Below are 19,650 nucleotides of genomic sequence, written 5' to 3' on the forward strand. Positions count from 1 at the left end.
CATTATACTTTTTATGTAAAATAGCTGAATTCCAAGTCCAGAAAAGCATTATTTATTTCTTAGCAAAAGAAATATTAGAACCTACAAATCTTGTTGGGAGTGTTCTTTTAATCATAGTTTAGCAGTGAAAAGAGAAGTAAAGATGTTGTTCCACTCCATTGCTTCACTGCTGCCTTTTTTCTGATTCTCACTGTGTTCGGAAACAATGGAATCACTAAAAAGTTAAGTAACAATTTTTGAAAACCAATTTACTAATTGCTGCCATTTACTTAGTATTTGTCATTAACATTAAATTTTAAAATATTATCTTATTCTTTTTGTGGCTTGCTTTTTATTAATCCCTATTTCTTACTAGGAGCCTCTCAGATGAAAAACTCTACATTTGGTTCCTCTTAAAGAAAGCAGATTCACTAGAAAACAATATAAACAACAAAAAATAGAAACAGACTCACAGACATAGAGAGCAGACTGATGGTTGCCAGAAGGGGAGGGGTTTGGGGGATGGATAAAAAAGATGAAGGGATTAACAAGTACAGATTGGCTGTTAAAAAATAGTCACAGGCATGTAAAGTACAGCATAGGGAATCCTATATAATAAAAGTAATATGCTAATGTCCAATCATCTGTTCAACCACTCAAAGTGTAATACACTGATTTGCTAAGGCTGCTCAGCCGCTCGCTATGACATGCACTGACTAATAGGGGGCAGTCGACCAGTAGCTATAACATGCACTGACCATCAGGGAGCAGTCAACCAGTTGACCAGTGGTTCTGACATGCACTGATCACCAGGGGGGAGACACTCTGACCGGTAGGTTAGCTTGCTGCTGGGGTCTGGCTGATTGGGACCGAGCAAGACAGGCCTGACGGACATGCCCTGGAGCCCTCCCACAGTCCCTCCCTGGCTGGCCAAACTCCCGTGTCCCTCTCTGGCCCTGATTGTGCACCATTGGGGTGCCTTGGCCTGGCCTGTACCCTCTCACAATCTGGGACCTCTCGGGGGATGTCAGAGAGCCAGTTTTGGCCTGATCACGCAGGCAAGGCCGAGGGATCCCACTGGTGCATGAATTCGTGCACCAGGCCTCTAGTCCTATATAATAAAAGCCTAATAGGCAAACTGACTGAACGGCAGAATGACTGGTTGCTATGACACACATTGACCACCAGGGGGCAGACGCTCTACACAGGAACTGCCCCCAGCCCGCAGGCCCCAGGCCAGCCAAGAGGGGACTGGCGGCAGCCGGTGAGCAGGCAGGCAGGAGGGACCAGCTGGCGAGCAGGCGGGGCCAGCTGGAGAGCGGGCAGGGCCAGCTGGAGAGAGGGCCGGCGCTGCCCCCCAGTGACCCCCCCAGTCACCTCCCACAGAGGGAGGTGACTGGTGGTGGGGGGGGCAAGGGGGCAGGTGCCAGCAGGGGTACTCCGATCACTGGTGGCCCCACAGATCGGCCCTGATCGCCAGCCAGGCCTAGGGACCCTACTCATGCACGACTTTTGTGCAACGGGCCTCTAGTATAGTTAATAATATTGTAATAACTATGTATGGTGCCAGGTGAGTACTGGAAATATCAGGGGAACTCTGTAAAAAATATATGATTGCCTAACCATTATGCATAGACGTGAAACTAATACAAAATAATAGACTATAAACTGTAATTTAATAATAAAAATTTAAAAATTAAACTTTTTTAAAAAGAGAGAAACAAAAAAGAAAGAAGATTCCAATAGAGTGGTCATTATCATACTGCAATTCACTGGTCTAAGTAATTCCTACAAACATTAGTTCCAGTAACCTGAAATGTATTATATACACATCTGTATAACTGACTTTTAGTGCTTTTGCTTCTCCAAAGTGGATTTAGTTTTTCTGATTTTCCAAAGATTAGTAAGAATATTTTAAGCCAGAGCTGACCCAAGGATATGCTATTCTGAACTCCATAGAAAAACTTTGTCCCAAACTCAGTTCACATAGCAGTTAGGTAAAGAGTCAATCTCTCTGGGCCATGAGAAGAATGGGAAGCTATTTTTCCCATAAATCCGCCAGACAGTAACAGGCAAGTTACAGGTTTAACACTGAGGCTAAGAGATAAGCAACTAACTAGAATAATCTGCTTTCTTGAATAGGTTATCCTCATCAGGTTTTAAACTGAAATAATACGTTCAAACAACTCAGCACTCCCTGTAAAGCTCAAGAGGTTTCAGAACTGAAAAGCAGTAAGGGATTTACTTCCCTCGGGGACTTATTTATTTTACTAAGCATGTTTACGCTATAAGGAAAGACCAAAGACTTGACCCAAAAATTAACAACAATTTTAAGCATTGGCATTAAGATGGAAAATGAGGCTCAATACAATAAAATGAGACCTATGTCTTGTCAATAGCCAGGCAACTATTAAAAAATATCAAACAGCAAATTAGAACTGACTCAAGAAGGTAAATGTCAGAACTCACTTTTTGATTTCTCGGAGCAGCATTCGGATAAGGATGGTCTGAAGCGGTTCAACCATTAATTTCCTCCACATATCCAATGCTAGCTGCCAGAAAAAATAAAAACCATCAAAGGCTGAATTACTTAGTATTTCTTTGTAACATTTGTGTAAGACTTCTAAAAAATATCTAGCAAAAGAAGTATTTATAATTAATATTCCAAAATTCAAATGAAAATTTAATAAACATAAGGAAAATTAATGTCTAATTTTAAATGACATATCAGACTTGTACAAAGAACAGAATAAAGGTTTTTTTGATTAGCTGAAAATTTTACAGAAATAATTGATGTTTATAAAAGCTTATTTGATTATTAAATGCTCAGTATTATAGAGGGGCTATAGATGCCAAGATTGTACCAACCAAAGGAGTTACATTGAATAAAATAATGTAATTTCCCATACAAACATAAAAGGATAAGTCAACTTAAAGGATAATTAAATAAAATAAACCTGTATTTACCACCCAGGTTATGAAATACGACTTCATTACCATTGCCCCAAATGTACTCCTACTTCTCCCTCAGACGTTTTTGCTATCCTGAATCTTGTGTTAAATCATTCCCTTGATTACAATTGGACCAAATGTGTAAGTAGCCCCATATAATATTTTTGAAGTTGACCATTTCTGACCTTGCTAACAAAATCACACTGTATACTTTCTATGTATGGTTTTTAAAATTTTTAACTATTACTGAAATCCATCTAAATTGAAAGATACAGCTATATAGTTCAATCATTGACATTGCTACATAGTACCCTATTGCATAAATACACCATGATTTATTTTTCCTTTTTATTGCTCATGACATATGTTTTTGATTCCAGTTTTGCTATTTGAGAAAAATGTTGCTATTCTTGTATACTAGTGGCACGGTGCACGAAACTCATGCACATTAAAAGTGGATTAATAAGAGGAAATATTTTAATATTGTTATTTGCCCTTTCTCTATAATAGAAGTGTCAGAGATAAAAGAAAATTAGTACAGTGTATATAAAAATCTTCCTCCTGTCAAGAGTCTGGGACACACCATGGGACCCAGAGTCAAGTCCCGCCCACCCACATGTGCCTCAAAATCATGTGAGACCCAACTCCGGCCGCCGCCCCCCCTAAATTGAGCTAGACCCAGACCCAGCCAGTTCCATCCTTATCAAGCCCCGCTGGGCGGGGAACGCAGCCTCAGGTCCCCTGGCCCGGTGCCAGGGTGGGGAACATGGCCTAAGGTCCCCCGGCCTGGCACCAGGGCAGGGGGCACAGCCTGAGGTCCCCATCAAGCCCTGCCAGGTGGGGGACACAGCCTGAAGTCCCCTGTCAAGCTCCATGGGGTTGGGGGTGCAGCCTCAGGTCCCTGCAGATTGCTCATCAAGGCTCATTACAGGAACTCGGTCTCCGCTGTGGGTGCAGCCATCTTGTTACGAAAACCCCGCCTCCTCTGTGGGTGAAGCCATCTTGTGTTATGGAAACCCCCACCTCCACTGTGGGCGCCACCATCTTTGTGGCAGAGTGATGGTAAATTTGCATATTCCCTCTTTATTATATAGGATATTTTCTGGTGAACATAAGCAAAAAGTTCTCGGATATACACCTATGATTGGAAATGCTGCACTATAGGGTTAAGGACATATACAGCTTTACTCAGTCAAGCCAAATGGTTTTCCAATATTTACACTAGAGGCCTGATGCACAAAATTCATGCAAGAGTAGGCCTTCCTTCCCCTGGCTGCTGGCACCTGCTTCCCTCTGGCACCTGGAGCTCGGGCTTCCCTCTGGCACCCAGGACCTGGGCTTCCCTCCAGCTGCGAGCAGGTACCCGGGACCCAGGCTTCCCTCATAGCACCCGCTTCATCCAAAAGGTCGTCCGGAAGGACATCCAATATAATTAGCATATTTTGCTTTTATTATTGTAGACTAGAGGCCTGGTGCATGAAATTCGTGCACAGGCGGGGGGTCCCCTGAGCCCAGCCTACACCCTCTCCAATCTTGGACTCCTCGGGGGATGTCCAACTGCCGGTTTAGGGCCAATCCCAGGGATCGGGCGTAAACCAGCAGTCGGACACCCCTCTCACAATCTGGGATTTTGATGGCTCCTAACTGCTCACCTACCTGCCTGCCTGATCACCCTTAACTGTCCCCCCTGCCAACCTGATCACCCCTAACCACCTCTGCCTGCCTGCCTGCCTGATCACCCCTTGCTGCCCCTCTGCCATCCTGATCACCCCTAACTGCCTCTGCCTGCCGGCCTGATAGCCCCTAACTTCCCCTTCTGCAGGCCTGGTCGCCCCCAATTGCCTCTCCCGACAGCGCCAGCCCAGTCGCCCCACGCAGCCTACTGTTCAGTCATTTGGTCATTCCTCACTAACACCCCTGCCAGCCTGTTGCCCATTATCTCATTAATGTTTATCTCATTCTTAATGAAACCTAGGAGTTCTTTATATATTATAGAAGTTAATCCCTTGACAGTTTTACATATTGTAGTTTGTCAGAGTTTGTGACTTGACTTTTTAATTTCTTTAGTTTTTTAGTAAAAACCCTATATAATAAGGAGCTAATATGCAAATGGCCATCACACCCTCACACTATAATGGCTCAGACACTCAACACTAGAGAGAGAGGAATGGGGACCAGTCAGGCACAAATGAGCTCCCGACGAGAGAGGAATGGGGACCAGCCAGGCTGCGGCCTGGGAGAGGGACAAGCACCCAGTGGTCCCAGGTGTCAACAGCTGCACCTGAGCCTGTGGCCCAGGAGAGGGACAATCCGCACGCCCCACGGTCCCAGGCGCCAGCACCTGTGCCTGTGGCTCAGGAAAAGGACAAGCTGCCTGCCCCATGGCCCTGGGCACCAGCGGCTGTGTCTGCACCTGCGGCCCGTGAGAGGGACAAACTGCCCGCCCCACGGTCCTGGGCGCCAGCACCTGCACCTGCGGGCCAGGAGAAAGACAAGCCGCCTGCCCCACAGTCCCGGGGATCTGCAGCTGCGGCCCAGGCGAAATTGCCCACCCATGGTCCCCTGAGGCTGCAGCTGGCCCAGGCAAAGCCAGTCCGGGTCCTGGGTGTCTGCCGCCCGCCAGAGGGAGGGAAGCCGGGTCCCGGGTGCCTGCAACCAGCCAGAGGATAGAATCCTGGGCCCCGGGTGCGGGGTGAGGCAGAAGCAGTTAGGGGCAATCAGGCCAGCAGAGAAGTCAGGCAGGCAGAGGTGGTTAGGAGCGATCAGGCAGGAAGGCAGGCAGGTGAGCGGTTAGGAGCCAGCGGTCACGGATTGCAAGAGGCAGTCGGACATCCCCCAAGGGGTCCCAGATTGAAGAGGGTGCAGGCCCGGCTGAGGGACCCACCCCCATGCACAAATTTCGTGCATCAGGCCTCTAGTATATTATAATGTACTCAAAGTTATCAATCTTTTCCTTTATCATTTGTATTTTTTGTGTCTTTTAAGGACTCCTTCCCTACCCTAAGGTCATAAAGGTATGGTCTTAAGATCATAAGGTCTATATTGTCTCCCAAAAGTTTTCAAGTTTTCCCTTTCACATTTAAGCCTTTAAACTCCAGATATTTTTCCATACATAGTACAAATTATTCCAGAGTCAAAAACTAATTGCTCGTTTCTAACTGAACTGCACACACAGAGATATAAGTCTGGTTTTTGCCTCTATATTCTGTTTCTCTGGAGTAACTCTACTCAGATCCATTGGTAATTCCATTTCAAATAAATAAAAGCATCTGTCTTCTTACAAGGAACATCCTTTAAGTTTTGCCTTCTTTTTTTTTCCTTTTTAAGCAGCATGAACAAGTAAAAATAGAAGATAATACATAAGAAAATGAGATTTTTATAGCAAATGTTTTAAAGCAAACATTGTACTAGAGTATTTCTTTCACAATCAGCATAAGCATTATACAATTCTCCACACTTAAATCTGAGCTGTGGTGGGAGGGCAAACTGGTAAAGCCCTTTGAAAGGAAAATTGGCAGAGTAAGCTTTAACCCAGAAAATCAAGTTCCAGGTACCCACTCTATGAAATTTTCTGCTTCTATATAAAGAGATACATACATAAATGTAATTCCATGGGTGTAACTTTTTTGTCACTTTGTTCACTACTGTATTCCTAAAATACAGAACAGTGCCTGTCACACAGAGGGATTCAAAAAATATTTAATAAATAAACAACAATGTTCGCTATAGTATTGTTTGTAATAACAAAAAACTGAAACGATAAATTATTTAATAATTAATAAATTATTATTTGCCTAATGTAGAATATTAAGCTCTCACCCAAAAATTAACTTATGTGAAAAGAACTCCTAGACATGTTAACAAAAAAGTTGGAGGACTTCAGATATGGTATGACGTTTAAAAAATAAAATAAAAACGATTATGCATGTATGCATGAAATTTATATGCAAATACACAGGTAAAATTCATAAAAGATATAAATCAAATTGTGTATAGTGATTTATTCTGGGAAAAGGAGCAGGCTTGATGGTGTTAATAAGGAATAATCATTAAGTAAAATATTAACTTATAAAACTACTAATTAAAGCAACCATTGTTAAGATTTTGGTATCTCTCACTGATGTGCTTCACAATATCCTTTTTTCCCCTTCAGTTTTATTCCTATTAAATATACCATGTTACCCTTATTAAAGGTCCTATGAACAATTTTCTACTATTATTTTATTCATTTGCCTAACTTAATAACAAAATCATATTGGATATATTCTTCCACATTGGAAATTTACACTGTCTATCCATTAGTTACCCTTATTAGCATGAGTGCAAGGAATACTTTCAAACTGATTTTCAACAAATTTCTTAAAAGGATGATTCTAATTTAAATCTCTAATAATGCTACATCTTATGTTTACTTCCTTTATTAACACTCATCACAATTTAACATTAATTTCTTTACTTCTTTGGCATCTGCTTCCCATGAGGACAGGGACCTCTGTCTGTTCACCACTGCATCTACAATGTCTGGCTACTCAACAAATACGTATTACTTGGAAAAGCAAACATTATACTAGAGTGTTTCTTTCACAATCAGCACATGCATTATATAATTCTCCACATTTAAATTTGAGTAAACTACTTGAGCTGCATACATAACTGTTTTACTTCGAATTTAACTACTTTTAAAATTTAAAATAAATTTTGTTATATGCATAAATTTGTATTTATTCTCCTTTAGGATCCCTTTTAAATCCATGTCCTTTGTACTTTTTACTACAGGAATCTCAACATTTTGAAACACTTTTCATGAACTTTGTCACATAATGGAACTATAAACCTATCATCCATATAATTATTAAAATACTTATCATGTCTTTTCTGTTCTTCTCATCTATTTGAAGTTTCTTAGAAAATCATTACAGTATTTTATTTACTTAAAATTTAGGATGTTTTAAATTTTGACCTAGTTAACTCAGTGTCCTTTAAAAAAGGACAGTGAACCAAATGTTTTTAAATAAATAAAAACATTCTTATGCTTGACAATAATTTAAAGGATTTCCTACCTCTCCTATTTCCATAAGAGGTTCATTCATATCTACACCACCATAGCCATACTGAAGGTCAGCTTCTGTCAATTTATTTTTTTTAATAAACTGGGTGTTGAGATACCTGAAAAACAAATGTAATATCATTGAAAAGTATGTCAAATAGGTAGGAAAACAAATAATTTGCAACTTTGGAACAATAATTTTAGGGTTATAAATCAACTACAGAATAGTTGAGTAATATACCCAAAAGAAATTAAATAAAAATTAAAAATTATTACCCAACTTTCTATGTAAGGACTTAAGAGACAAAGGATAAGACCTTTAGAGCAGAATAAAAAAAAAAGACACCTATAATCACAGTTTCAATTTAAAAATTCAAGGGGCCCTTGCCAGGTGACTCAGTTGGTTGGAGCATCATCCTGTACACCAAAAGGTTATAGTTTCAATTTCTGGTCAGGGCCTATACCTAGTTATAGGTTCAATCCCTGATCGGGGAACATATGGGAGGCACCGATGTTTCTTCCTCTCTCACATCTCTCTCTTCTTCTCTCTAAAATCAATAAACAAAAGAAAGAAGGAAAGGAGAAGAGGGAGGGAGGGAGGAAGGAAGGAAGGAAAAATAATCAAGTGTTCATAAAAACTCCAAAAGCCTTATAGCCAAAAAGGTCTATCCAACAGACAACCCTTCAACAATCTCATTAGATCATTTCCAGATTCTTCTCAGTAAGTCAAGATAAGATTTCAAAAAGAAGGCCATCACAAGAGACAACAAAGGTCTCTAATAATACTAAAGGCATAGATGCAACACGAGAATATAACTCTGGTAAACATATATGCACCCGAAGGCCACTTCATAATACTAAAGGGATCAATACAACAAGAAGATATTGCCCTGGTAAACATATATGCACCCAATAGAGGGGCACCTAAATATATAAAAAAAGACTTCTAGAGGAATTTAAGGGAGAAATCAACAACAATACAGTCATTGTAGGGGACTTGAACAACCCGCTGACCTTACTAGATAGATCTTCCATACAAAAATTTAATAAGAAAACAGTGAATCTAAATGACACACTGTACCAGATGGATTTAACTGACATTTATAGAATATTTTATGCCAAGCTGCATAATATACATTCTTCTCAAGTGCACATGGATCATTCACAAAGATAGAACACATGTTAGAACACAAAACAAGTCTCTACAAGTTCAGGAAGATTGAAATATCAACCATCTTCTCAGATCACAGTGGAATGAAATTAGAAATCAACTACAGTATAAACACCAAAAAACATTTAAACACATGGAGGCTAAATAACATGTTATTAAACAATGAATGAGTTACCAATGAGATCAAGAATACATCACATAAACAAATTGAAAGACAAAAATCACAGGATCATATCAAAAGACGCAGAAAGAGCATTCTACAAAATTAAATGGCCATTTTTGATAAAAACTCTCAGCAAAGTGGGAACAGAGGGAGCATATCGGTATATAATACATGCCATATATAGTAAAACGTACAGCCAACATCTTACTCAATGGCAAAAACTAAAACCATTTCCCCCAAGAACAGGAACAAGACAAGGATGTCTGCTTTCACCACCCTTATTCAACATAAAACTGGAAGTCCTAGCCACAGCATTCAGACAAGAAGAAATAAAAAGCATCCAAATTGGAAAGGAGCAAGTAAACTCGCAGTATTCTCAGACGACATGATATTGTACACAGAAAACCCTAAAGACTCCACCACAAAAACTACTAGAGTTAATAAAAGAATTTGGAAATGTAGCAGGATACAAAAATCAATACCCAAATATCAATGGCTTCCCTCCCGCCCCGCCCCCCATGGCTTTTTTTTACACCAATAATGAATTCTCAGAAAAGGAAACTAAACAAACAATCACATTTACAATTGCAACAAAGAAATGAAGATACTTAGGAATAGACTTAACCAAAGAGGCAAAAGACTTGTATTCGAAAAACTACAGGACCTTGAAAAAAGAGATGGAGGAAGTTATAAACAAGTGGAAGAATATGCCATGGATTGGTAGAATCAACATCAGTAAAATGTCCACAGTACCCAAGGCAATATACAGATCTAATGTAATCCCTATTAAACAGCATATTTCACAGACCTAGAACAAATACTCCAAAAACTTATATGGAACCAAAGAAGATCCCAAATATCCACAGCAATCTTGAAAAATAAGAAAAAAGTTGGAAGAATCACAATACCAGATATCAAATTATAATCAAAACAGCCTGATACTGGCACAAGAACAGGCATATATATCTATGGAACAGAACAGAGAAGGCAGAAATCAACCCAAGCCATTACATTCAATTAATATTTGACAAAGGAGGCAAGAACATACAATGGACTCAAGACAGTCTATTAAATGGTGTTGGGAAAAATGGACAGATAAATGCAAAAAAATAAAACTAGACCACCAACTTACATCATACACAAGAATAAACTCAAAATGGATAAAAGACTTAAATTGTAAGGCATGAAACCATAAAAATCTTAGAAGAAACTATAGGAAGTAAAACCTCAGACATCTCACATAGCAGAAGTTTTGCTGATACATCAAGAGGTAGAAACATCAATGATGAGAGAGAACCATTGATCGGCTGCCTTCTTCACTCCTCCTACTGGGGATTGAGCTGGCCACCTGGGCATGTACCCCTGATCAGAATTGAACCCAGAACCCCTTAGTCCACAGACCCATGCTCTATCCACTGACCCAAAACAGCTAGGGCAGGAACTCATACTACTTAACAAAAGGAAGCAATCCAATTAAAAAATGGGCAAAGGATGACCTAAATAGGCATATCTCCAAAGTGCACATACAGATGGCCAAGAGACAGATGAAAAAATGCTCCAAGTCACTGATCATCAGAGAGATGCAAATTAAAACAACAATGGGGTATCACCTCACACATGTCAGAATGGCTACCATCAACACATCAACAAATGACAATGTTGGAAAGGATGTGGAAAAAAGGGAACCCTATTATATTGCTGGTGGGACTGCAGATTGGTGATGCCACTGTGGAAAACAGCTTGGAGTTTTCTCAAAAAATAAAAAATGCAACTGTGTTTTGATCCAGCAATCCCACTTCTAGGAATGTATCCTACAGATCCCGAAATACCAATTCAAAAGAATATGTTCACCTCTATGTTGACAGCAGCGTTATTTACAACTAGAGGCCCGGTGCACGTAATTCGTGCATTAGTAGGGTCCTTAGGCCTGGCCAACCATCAGGGCTGGTCAGGGCCTTCCTTCCCCCGGCTGCCGGCTGGGGCCTTCCTTCATTCCATACCACCCCCTGGTGGTCAGCACACATCACAGGAAGCAGTCGAACTCCCAGTTGGTCAAACTCCCGAGGGGACAATTTGCATATTACCTTTTATTATATAGGATAGCCAAAATCTGGAAAGAGCCCAAGTGCACATCAGTAGATGAGTATATAAAAAAGCTATGGTGCCTGGCCAGCATGGCTGGGTGGTTGAGCATCCAGGAAGCCACAGCTCAATTCTCAGTCAGGGCATATGCCTGGGTGCCTGGGTTACTCGATCCCAGTAGGGGGCATGCAGGAGGCAGCCCAATGAGGCTCGGTTGAATAGAGCATCATCCCATACACCACAAAGTGGCGAGTTTGATTCCTAGTCAGGGCACATACCCAGGTTGCAGGTTTGATCCTCAATCAGGGTACATATAGGTGGTGTCTGATCATTATTTTCTTTCTCTCTCTCTCTCTCTCTTTCTCTTTTTCCCTCCGTCCCTCCCTCCCTCCAAGAGCAATAAAAATACATAAATAAGTAAACAAATAAATAAGTAGTTGTGTACATTTACACAAATGAATACTACTACGTCACCATTTTAAAAAAGGAAATCTTTCTTACCTTTTGTAACAGCATGAATGGACCTGGAGAGTATTATGCTAAGTGAAATAAGCTAGTCAGAGAAAGACAAATACCATATGATCTCAATAATATGTGGAATTTAATGAACAAAGTAGAAGCAGAGACAAGGACACATGGAATAGTCTGACAGCTGTCAGAGGGGACAGGGGAGGTGCGTACTGGATGAAAGAAGGTGAAGGGAATAGCCAAAAAGCATATGTGCATAACCTATAGAAACAGATAACAGTGGTAAAAGCCAGAGGGAAGAGGGGTGAGGATTGTGGAGGTAGGCAAAGGGAGGGAAAATGGTGTATCTGTCAACAATAAAATAAAGTTAAAAAATATCTTTAAAAACTCTTCAATTATAAATGCAAGCAATACTGTTGAGATTGTCAGAGTTTAAAAGAATACTTACCTATACAAGCAGTCCATATAGTCTGCACCCTTGCTATATTCCTCCCAATACCTATGATACATAACAAGTACTTGCTCTTCAGACTCCAGAACTCTCTATATAAAGAAGAAAAATTTTTCACTTGGAAAGCACTTACCATTTTCATTTGTAAGCTATAAAATTTGTCAAAAGTAAATACTTTAAAATAATAGACATAGTTTAAGCATTATAAATTACATTTATAAGTTCCATTCTGATTTAACTACCTTTAGTATCAATGAAACAACTAGAAAAACATGTGAGTCTTAGATATGAAAGTGAAGCTTCATACTGGAGAGTAACTGTTTCATTCTCTAAGATCAAAGGCCAAGATGTAATGATTTGATATTTTCTTTGAACTAGAATATATTAAGATCAGTTCATACAGAATATAATTCTATTGTCATGTCTCTATGTGTTTCCTCAAATCCGTAACATGTGACCAACCTGCTAGTATATAAGTAAATCAGACTGATATAATTATATCACTTCAAATTATTCACTTTTGTGAATAAGACTATTTATGAAAATTGACACTTTTCCACATTCCCCAAGAAAGTTTTATTTCATTTACTTCAGAGAAACATATTATTTTTTGAAAAAATGAAAATCAAACTTAAATCTGAGGTCCAATATTTTAAAGTTATTTTTAAAGAAAATCTAGTCTAACAATAAAAATACATTGGACTGCTTGGCCAGTGTTGCTCAATGGTTGTGCACTGACCTATGAAGTCATGATTTAATTCATGGTCAGGGCACATGCCCAGGGTGTAGGCGGAGGCATTCGGGATGCAGCCAAACAATGATTCCCTCTCATTTTTAATGTTTCTCTCTCTCTCCCTCCCTCTACCTTCCTCTCTAAAATCAGTAAAAACATACTTTAAAAAAAAGTACATTGGACTGATATTCAGGGGGTCGTAAGTTTTTCTTTTATAGTTCTTCATTAACTGTTCATATGACCTTAACAAATCATGACCTCAACTTTCATTTAATTATCTAATGAAATGACTTTATACTTGAAATTTTAACACAAGGCTCAGAACAATAGAAATAACCTATAAATTGTATTCTTTTGCTTATCATATTGGTTAATAAATTAAAAATAGCAACTATTGCCAAAACCGGTTTGGCTCAGTGGATAGAGCGTCAGCCTGCGGACTGAGAGGTCTCAGGTTCGATTCCGGTCAAGGGCATGTACCTGGGTTGCGGGCATATCCCCAGTTGGGGGTGTGCAGGAGGCAGCTGATCGATGTTTCTCTCTCATCAATGTTTCTGGCTCTGTCTCTCTCCCTTCCTCTCTGTAAAAAATCAATAAAATATATTTTTTAAAAAATAGCAACTATTAATCATCCTGGTGACTAGGTATTGCTGGTTTGATAATTCTATTACTGGTTTGATGGAATATAAATCCAAGAACAATCTGTTACTAATATGTCTAAACACTAAAAAATTTTCATGACTCACGACTTAGTAATTCAAGGTCTAGAATTTATCCCACAAGAAACTTAGTTACACAAAAATTATTTAGCCACAAGAACGTTCACAGAAGTATTGTGGATAACAACAAATTATATAATCTACTTATACAAAAACCATGGGTGGTGTTCATCGCCACCTGAACCGCCGCAACCAAGCGGAAGGAAGTCAGTCCTGCAGGGGTTGTCTTGGCAATGGCTGCACACTCCCCTGAGTTGTTTTCCAGAGCTGTTTTCAGTGAGGGCAGGGTTTGAGGCAGGAACCTACCATCGGAGCATGGACCCAATGAATCCAGGGTCACTTTGCTAAGGGCTGCACTCTCCCCAGCTGTTTCCAATGTGGCCTGAAGGAAGAACCCACCCACAGAGCACCAGGAGCGCCCAGCAGCAGTCAGTCCTGGGTTGCTGAGGTGGAGGCCATGGCGTGGTAGAACTCTGGGTCTGGCCCAACAGGGGACGTGGCCGACCTTCAAATAGACCCTAACAGTAGAAAGGAGAGAGCCCCATTCTTCACAGAATCTGCTGTTGGAGAGCTTGCTGTCAGTGGCCTGCCAGCCAGGAACCCCATTCTCCTGCACCCCAGACCCTGACAGGAGGGAGGAGGGAGCCCCTTTCCTCACAGAATCGACAGATGGCCAGTTTGCTAATTAATTCCCTTTTTTTAAAAAAAAAATATATTTTATTGATTTTTTACAGAGAGGAAGGGAAAGGGATAGAAAGTTAGAAACATCGATGAGAGAGAAACATCGATCAGCTGCCTCCTACACACTCCCCACTGGGGATGTGCCCGCAACCAACGTACATGCCCTTGACCAGAATTGAACCTAGGACCCTTGAGTCCACAGGCCGATGCTCTATCCACTGAGCCAAACTGATTAGGGCAATTAATTCCCTTTTAATTGCATGGATTTCATGCACCAGGCTACTAGCTGGAAATAATCTATATGGCCAGCAATATGGAAATACTGAAACAAATCATAGTATCTCCATACCATGAAAAATTTTATCATCATTGCCAGGATTACAAAGTCTATATAATGACAAATAAAGAGGAACTTACAATATTAAAAACAAAAAGCAGGTTATAAAATGTGTAACATGACTCCACTTTCTAATAAAAAATAGAAGTCTACACAAAGCAAAAATATGCATTACAGTAATCATTAAATCAAATTACATGTATATTAGTATGTACCAAAAGAGATATATTTTAATAAAGATATATGGAAACTATTAACAATGATTAATTCTGGAGGTATGTTATGGTGGTATTTACTTCCTTCTTTTTTTTTAAAATATATTTCTTTATTGATTTCAGAGAGGAAGGGAGAAGAGAGAGATAGAAACATCAATGATGAGAGAGAATCATTGATCGGCTGCCTCCTGCACGCTCCCTACTAGGAATCGAGCCCGCAACCCAGGCATGTGCCCTTGGCCGGAATCGAACCTGGGACCCATCAGTCCACAAGCTGATGCTTTATCCACTGAGCCAAGCAGGCTAGGGTTTTACTTTCTTCTTGATTTCTTATCTGTATGTCCTAAATTATTTGTAATGGTAAGACTTTATTAATTTAAAAAGTTCCCTTCCCCGAATCAAATCAAATTTTTTTCTCAGATGTGAAAGTGATTTTATTGGCTATATTAACAATTTATTTTATCATCTACACATTAGCCAACTTCTTTTTTTGTCACTGGATCTGAGAACATATAGTGTATAATTAATATAAGTATTATAAACTTTCTTAAAACTACTTCAAAATACAATTTTTAATCACACAACTATACCAATGTTCACTTCTTAGTTTTAATACCATACCACTATTACGCTCATTATCATTAAGAAGCTGGATAAAAAGTATATGAGAATAAGCTCTATTATTTTTGCAACTTTTCCATAAATTTAAAATTACTTCGTAGTTTGCCCTGGTTGGTTTAGCTCAGTGGATAGAGCATTGACCTGTGGACTGACGGGTCCCAGGTTCGATTCTGATCAAGGGCACATGCCAGGGTTGTGGGCTTGATCCCCAGTGTGGGGCATGCAGGAAGCAGCCAATCGATGATTCTCTCTCATCATTGATGTTTCTGTCTCTCCCTCTCCCTTCCTGTCTGAAATCAATAAAAATATATTTTAAAAAATAATAATAAAATTACTTCATAGTTTAAAGAAAATCACTTACAACCTATGCTAAAATATAAAATTACAAAATTTATAACTGCCTTAAACAGTTCTTAATTATGCTCACCCTAGCAGAACTTTAATTTTAAAACTAACTTAACATAGGAAACATTTTAAGACTGATTTGAAGTACTTGTTATCAACATTGCTTTTATGAACTAGTAGATGTGCATATTAAGAAAACTGTTATCTGTGATATACAAAAGAAAATAGAACATTTCCTCTGAATGTTTTAAAGGAAACTATCATATGATCAACTGGACTCTACTTATGAGTTATGTACACTTTAAAAACAATCTGCTCCAAGCCTTGTGCAGGGTTAGACTTTAGACTGTGTTATTTTATCTCCATTTTATAAAGAAACTTAAAGTAGGTTATGTGAGTTGCCCATGGTCACACAGCTACTAAAAGGTAAGAGTCAAGTAGCTAGCTCAGATAATAAATGACCTCACTCAGCTCCTGACAAGATCAGTAGGTAAGTCAGATACTGCAAGTTCATTTTTGCACAGACCAAGTCTGTGATGTTACCCTTATATAAATGACATACTAACCAAATAAATTGGTCAGAAAAAATTTCTATGATGCTTTTAAATTGACCATTTCCCTTTTTAATTTTAGGTTTTTTGTAAGATTTTTTATAGGATATGAAGCGGCAGCTAACAAGTTGACAGATAATAATAAAGACAGATTTACCAAGAGGTGGGAAGCAACAGTAAGAGAAAATTTGGTTCTATCCAGAGAACATAGGAGCACATTTTAAAGGTGAACAAACCCTGCTCTTTCACTTACTACTTATATGATCTTGAGCAACTACACTAATTTCCCTTGTGGGAAAAGCACAGCTCTTGACAAGTAGATCTAAAATATATATAATTAAAAAAATGCTATTTAGGAAACAAAACAAATAAACCTTAATTTGATCTTAGTTCTGCACTGCAAAACAGTGAACTAAGCAAGTAACTATGCAGCTACAAACATATTTATATCATGTATGTATCATTCCTTACCTTGTGCAAATGCCGTACGTGATTTTCCAAAAAAATCTTAGTTTCTGTATAAAGTCTTTCTCCAAGGGGTTCAGGATAGGCCACACATAAAGCATAGATATCTCTAGTTAAACTGTTAAGGTTTTCACATTCATTGGAAATATTCTTTATAACAAATGAGCTTTAACTCAAGCTTCACATTAAAAAATGAAAAATCATTTCATTTTTGTGGTTTAAGGTTATATAGACATAGATATAGAATAAAGGTATAATATATAACCATGCTTACTTTAAAAGCATTAGCAGATATGTTCACTTACTCATTCAACAAATATTTATTGAGGATTATTTGATGGTATTGTAAAGAAAACTGTTCCTCTCAGAGACATTAAAATTCAGAGGGGGATTCTGGGAAGTTACCCAGACACCTACAAAATACGGTTTATGTAAAAAAGGACATAAACATAATACCAACAAAGAGCTACAGAATATCATGAGACAGATATGGACTCTAAGCAATTCTGAAAAACAAGTTACAAAAATTACTCACTTGACATTTTCCCACATCGCAGTACTCATCAGAATATTCTTCAACATATCCACTGTCCTTTAACATTTAATCTATTAGAAGAATTATAGTATGAACAGTAGTATCAATTAAGTTTTTGAACACATTAAGTACCTTGCTAGGTATCACAGGTGGTATGCTGTAGAGGTTTTTATCAGGAGTCAGAGAAAATGGTATCTGCTTGAGGCATTTACTAGCCAGTGATCTTGACCAAGTCTCTTAACCTCTCTAGGCTATTTCCTCATCTCTAAGATAAAGATAACATCCTGACATCTCTATAGGATCCTTGTAAGACCCAAGTAAGCTCATGTATGTTGAAGCACCAAATGTGGAAAAAACACCCATGAAGCAATCTGAGACCAGCCTAATTAGAGATGCAGATAATATCTGAAAATAAGGTTACTTGGGATGGAGTCAAATATTTCTATTAAACATAGAATCAGGAAATATGACAAAATAAAAATATGTACTTTAAAAATTTATCAGAGATAGAATGTAGGTTCTTCCCATCTATAATCCCCATAACATTTTATATATTCTTCTTCTAGAAAACTTATTTTTATACAATAAAATTTATACCTTTGTTATCCACACTAGCCTATTCTTAATCATCTCTATATTCCCAGCCCCCAGGCATAGTTCGTGGAATGTAACAGGCACTTAATCAACTCTTGGTGATGCAAAGAAAATAGCGATCAAGTCGCGCATGGTCAGCCATTAACTAGTCTCATTACTCTGGAAAGAGCAAGCAGCCCTCCTCATATGAGCCCTCTTCACATGGAAGTCTAGTAGATATCAGTCAGACTTTCCCATGGTCCTTCTAAATCCTTTTCGTTATTTTTAATATTAGTAACAAATAAGCTATCTTTATGTGTATATGTATACATTTCTTCAATATATTATTCTATTAAATAAAAAATAAAATTTTTCTTTTTTAAATGTTTTATTGATTTCAGAGAGGGAGGGAGAGACATTGATTTGTTGTTCCATTTATTTATGCATTTCATTAGTTGATTCTTATATGTGCCCTGACCAGTGATCGAACCTGCAACCTTGGCATATCAGGACAATGCTCTAAGCCAGTGGTCGTCAACCTTTTGGACCTCATGGATCACCAGTGGTCCACGGACCACCTGTTGGCAACTGCTGCTCTAAGCAACTGATCTTCCTGGCTAGGGCTAAAATTTTCTTTATATTAAAAAAACAAACATAATGAAGCAAGAATATCCATATAATGTAGTATCACTGTGACAGATTTTTTTTTATTTTACTTTTATTTTTTTTAAATATATATTTTATTGATTTTTTACAGAGAGGAACGGAGAGAGATAGTTAGAAACATCGATGAGAGAGAAACATCGATCAGCTGCCTCCTGCACACCCCCAACTGGGGATGTGCCCGCAACCCAGGTACATGCCCTTGACCGGAATCGAACCGGGGACCCTTCAGTCCGCAGGCCGGCGCTCTATCCACTGAGCCAAACCGGTTTCGGCACGTGCCAGATTTTTTAATGGACTCACCTTCTTTATAAACTTTTTAAATTAATATTTCACTCACCACACTTTAGGGTCTCAGTTAACCACTTTATAATTTTATTCAACTGCCTAAAAGATATTCCTAAATATGTTCTTTTTCTCTAACTTATTCAAATATCCAATCACCAGGGAAATGTTTCGGCGTTAGGAAGAACACCCAAGAAGAGCATTTTTCAAGACACTTTGAGGCAGCCAATCCACATTGATGTTTCTCTTTCATGGATGTTTCTCCCTCCCTTCTCCCTTCCTCTCTTTCTAAAAAAGAAAAAAAAAATCAATAAAAGCATATTGTAAAAGACAAAAAATGGGAAATATCTGGAGGTCAGATTTTAACACTCTCTTCCCCAAAGTCATCTTTTCCTTAAATCTCTTCAGAAATATAAAAATTCCTGTTTATGAAATTTTCACTTAAAAATTCTCATTCAGAAACAAAACTGTTCCAGAGCAAAAGCTCTGAACTGTTACAACCAAGATAGTGTTGGCCAGGAGCAAAATTATTTATTTTAATTCATTTTCTCCATTAAAAGGTGCTTCCTATACTTGGCTTAATTTTGAGTTTTAACTCTATTAATTCTACTGTG

General features: G+C 38.7%; 1 protein-coding gene across 1 annotated transcript in view; it reads right to left on the reverse strand.

The window, feature by feature from the left end:
* CUL2 (cullin 2) overlaps positions 1-19,650 on the reverse strand; it is a gene marked incomplete at its 3' end in the record, with an annotated part of 97,540 nt that overhangs the window by 72,822 nt on the left and 5,068 nt on the right. The window contains exons 3-6 of the mRNA XM_015563013.1: positions 16,987-17,089; positions 12,311-12,405; positions 7,992-8,097; positions 2,449-2,531 (exon numbers count right to left, since the gene is read on the reverse strand). Coding sequence (XP_015418499.1) covers positions 2,449-2,531; positions 7,992-8,097; positions 12,311-12,405; positions 16,987-17,089 — 387 coding nt within the window. The remainder of the gene's footprint in view (positions 1-2,448; positions 2,532-7,991; positions 8,098-12,310; positions 12,406-16,986; positions 17,090-19,650) is intronic.

This window comes from Myotis davidii, unplaced genomic scaffold (genome assembly GCF_000327345.1).
Source record: "Myotis davidii unplaced genomic scaffold, ASM32734v1 scaffold1318, whole genome shotgun sequence".
In the NCBI taxonomy this organism is placed as follows: domain Eukaryota; kingdom Metazoa; phylum Chordata; class Mammalia; order Chiroptera; family Vespertilionidae; genus Myotis; species Myotis davidii.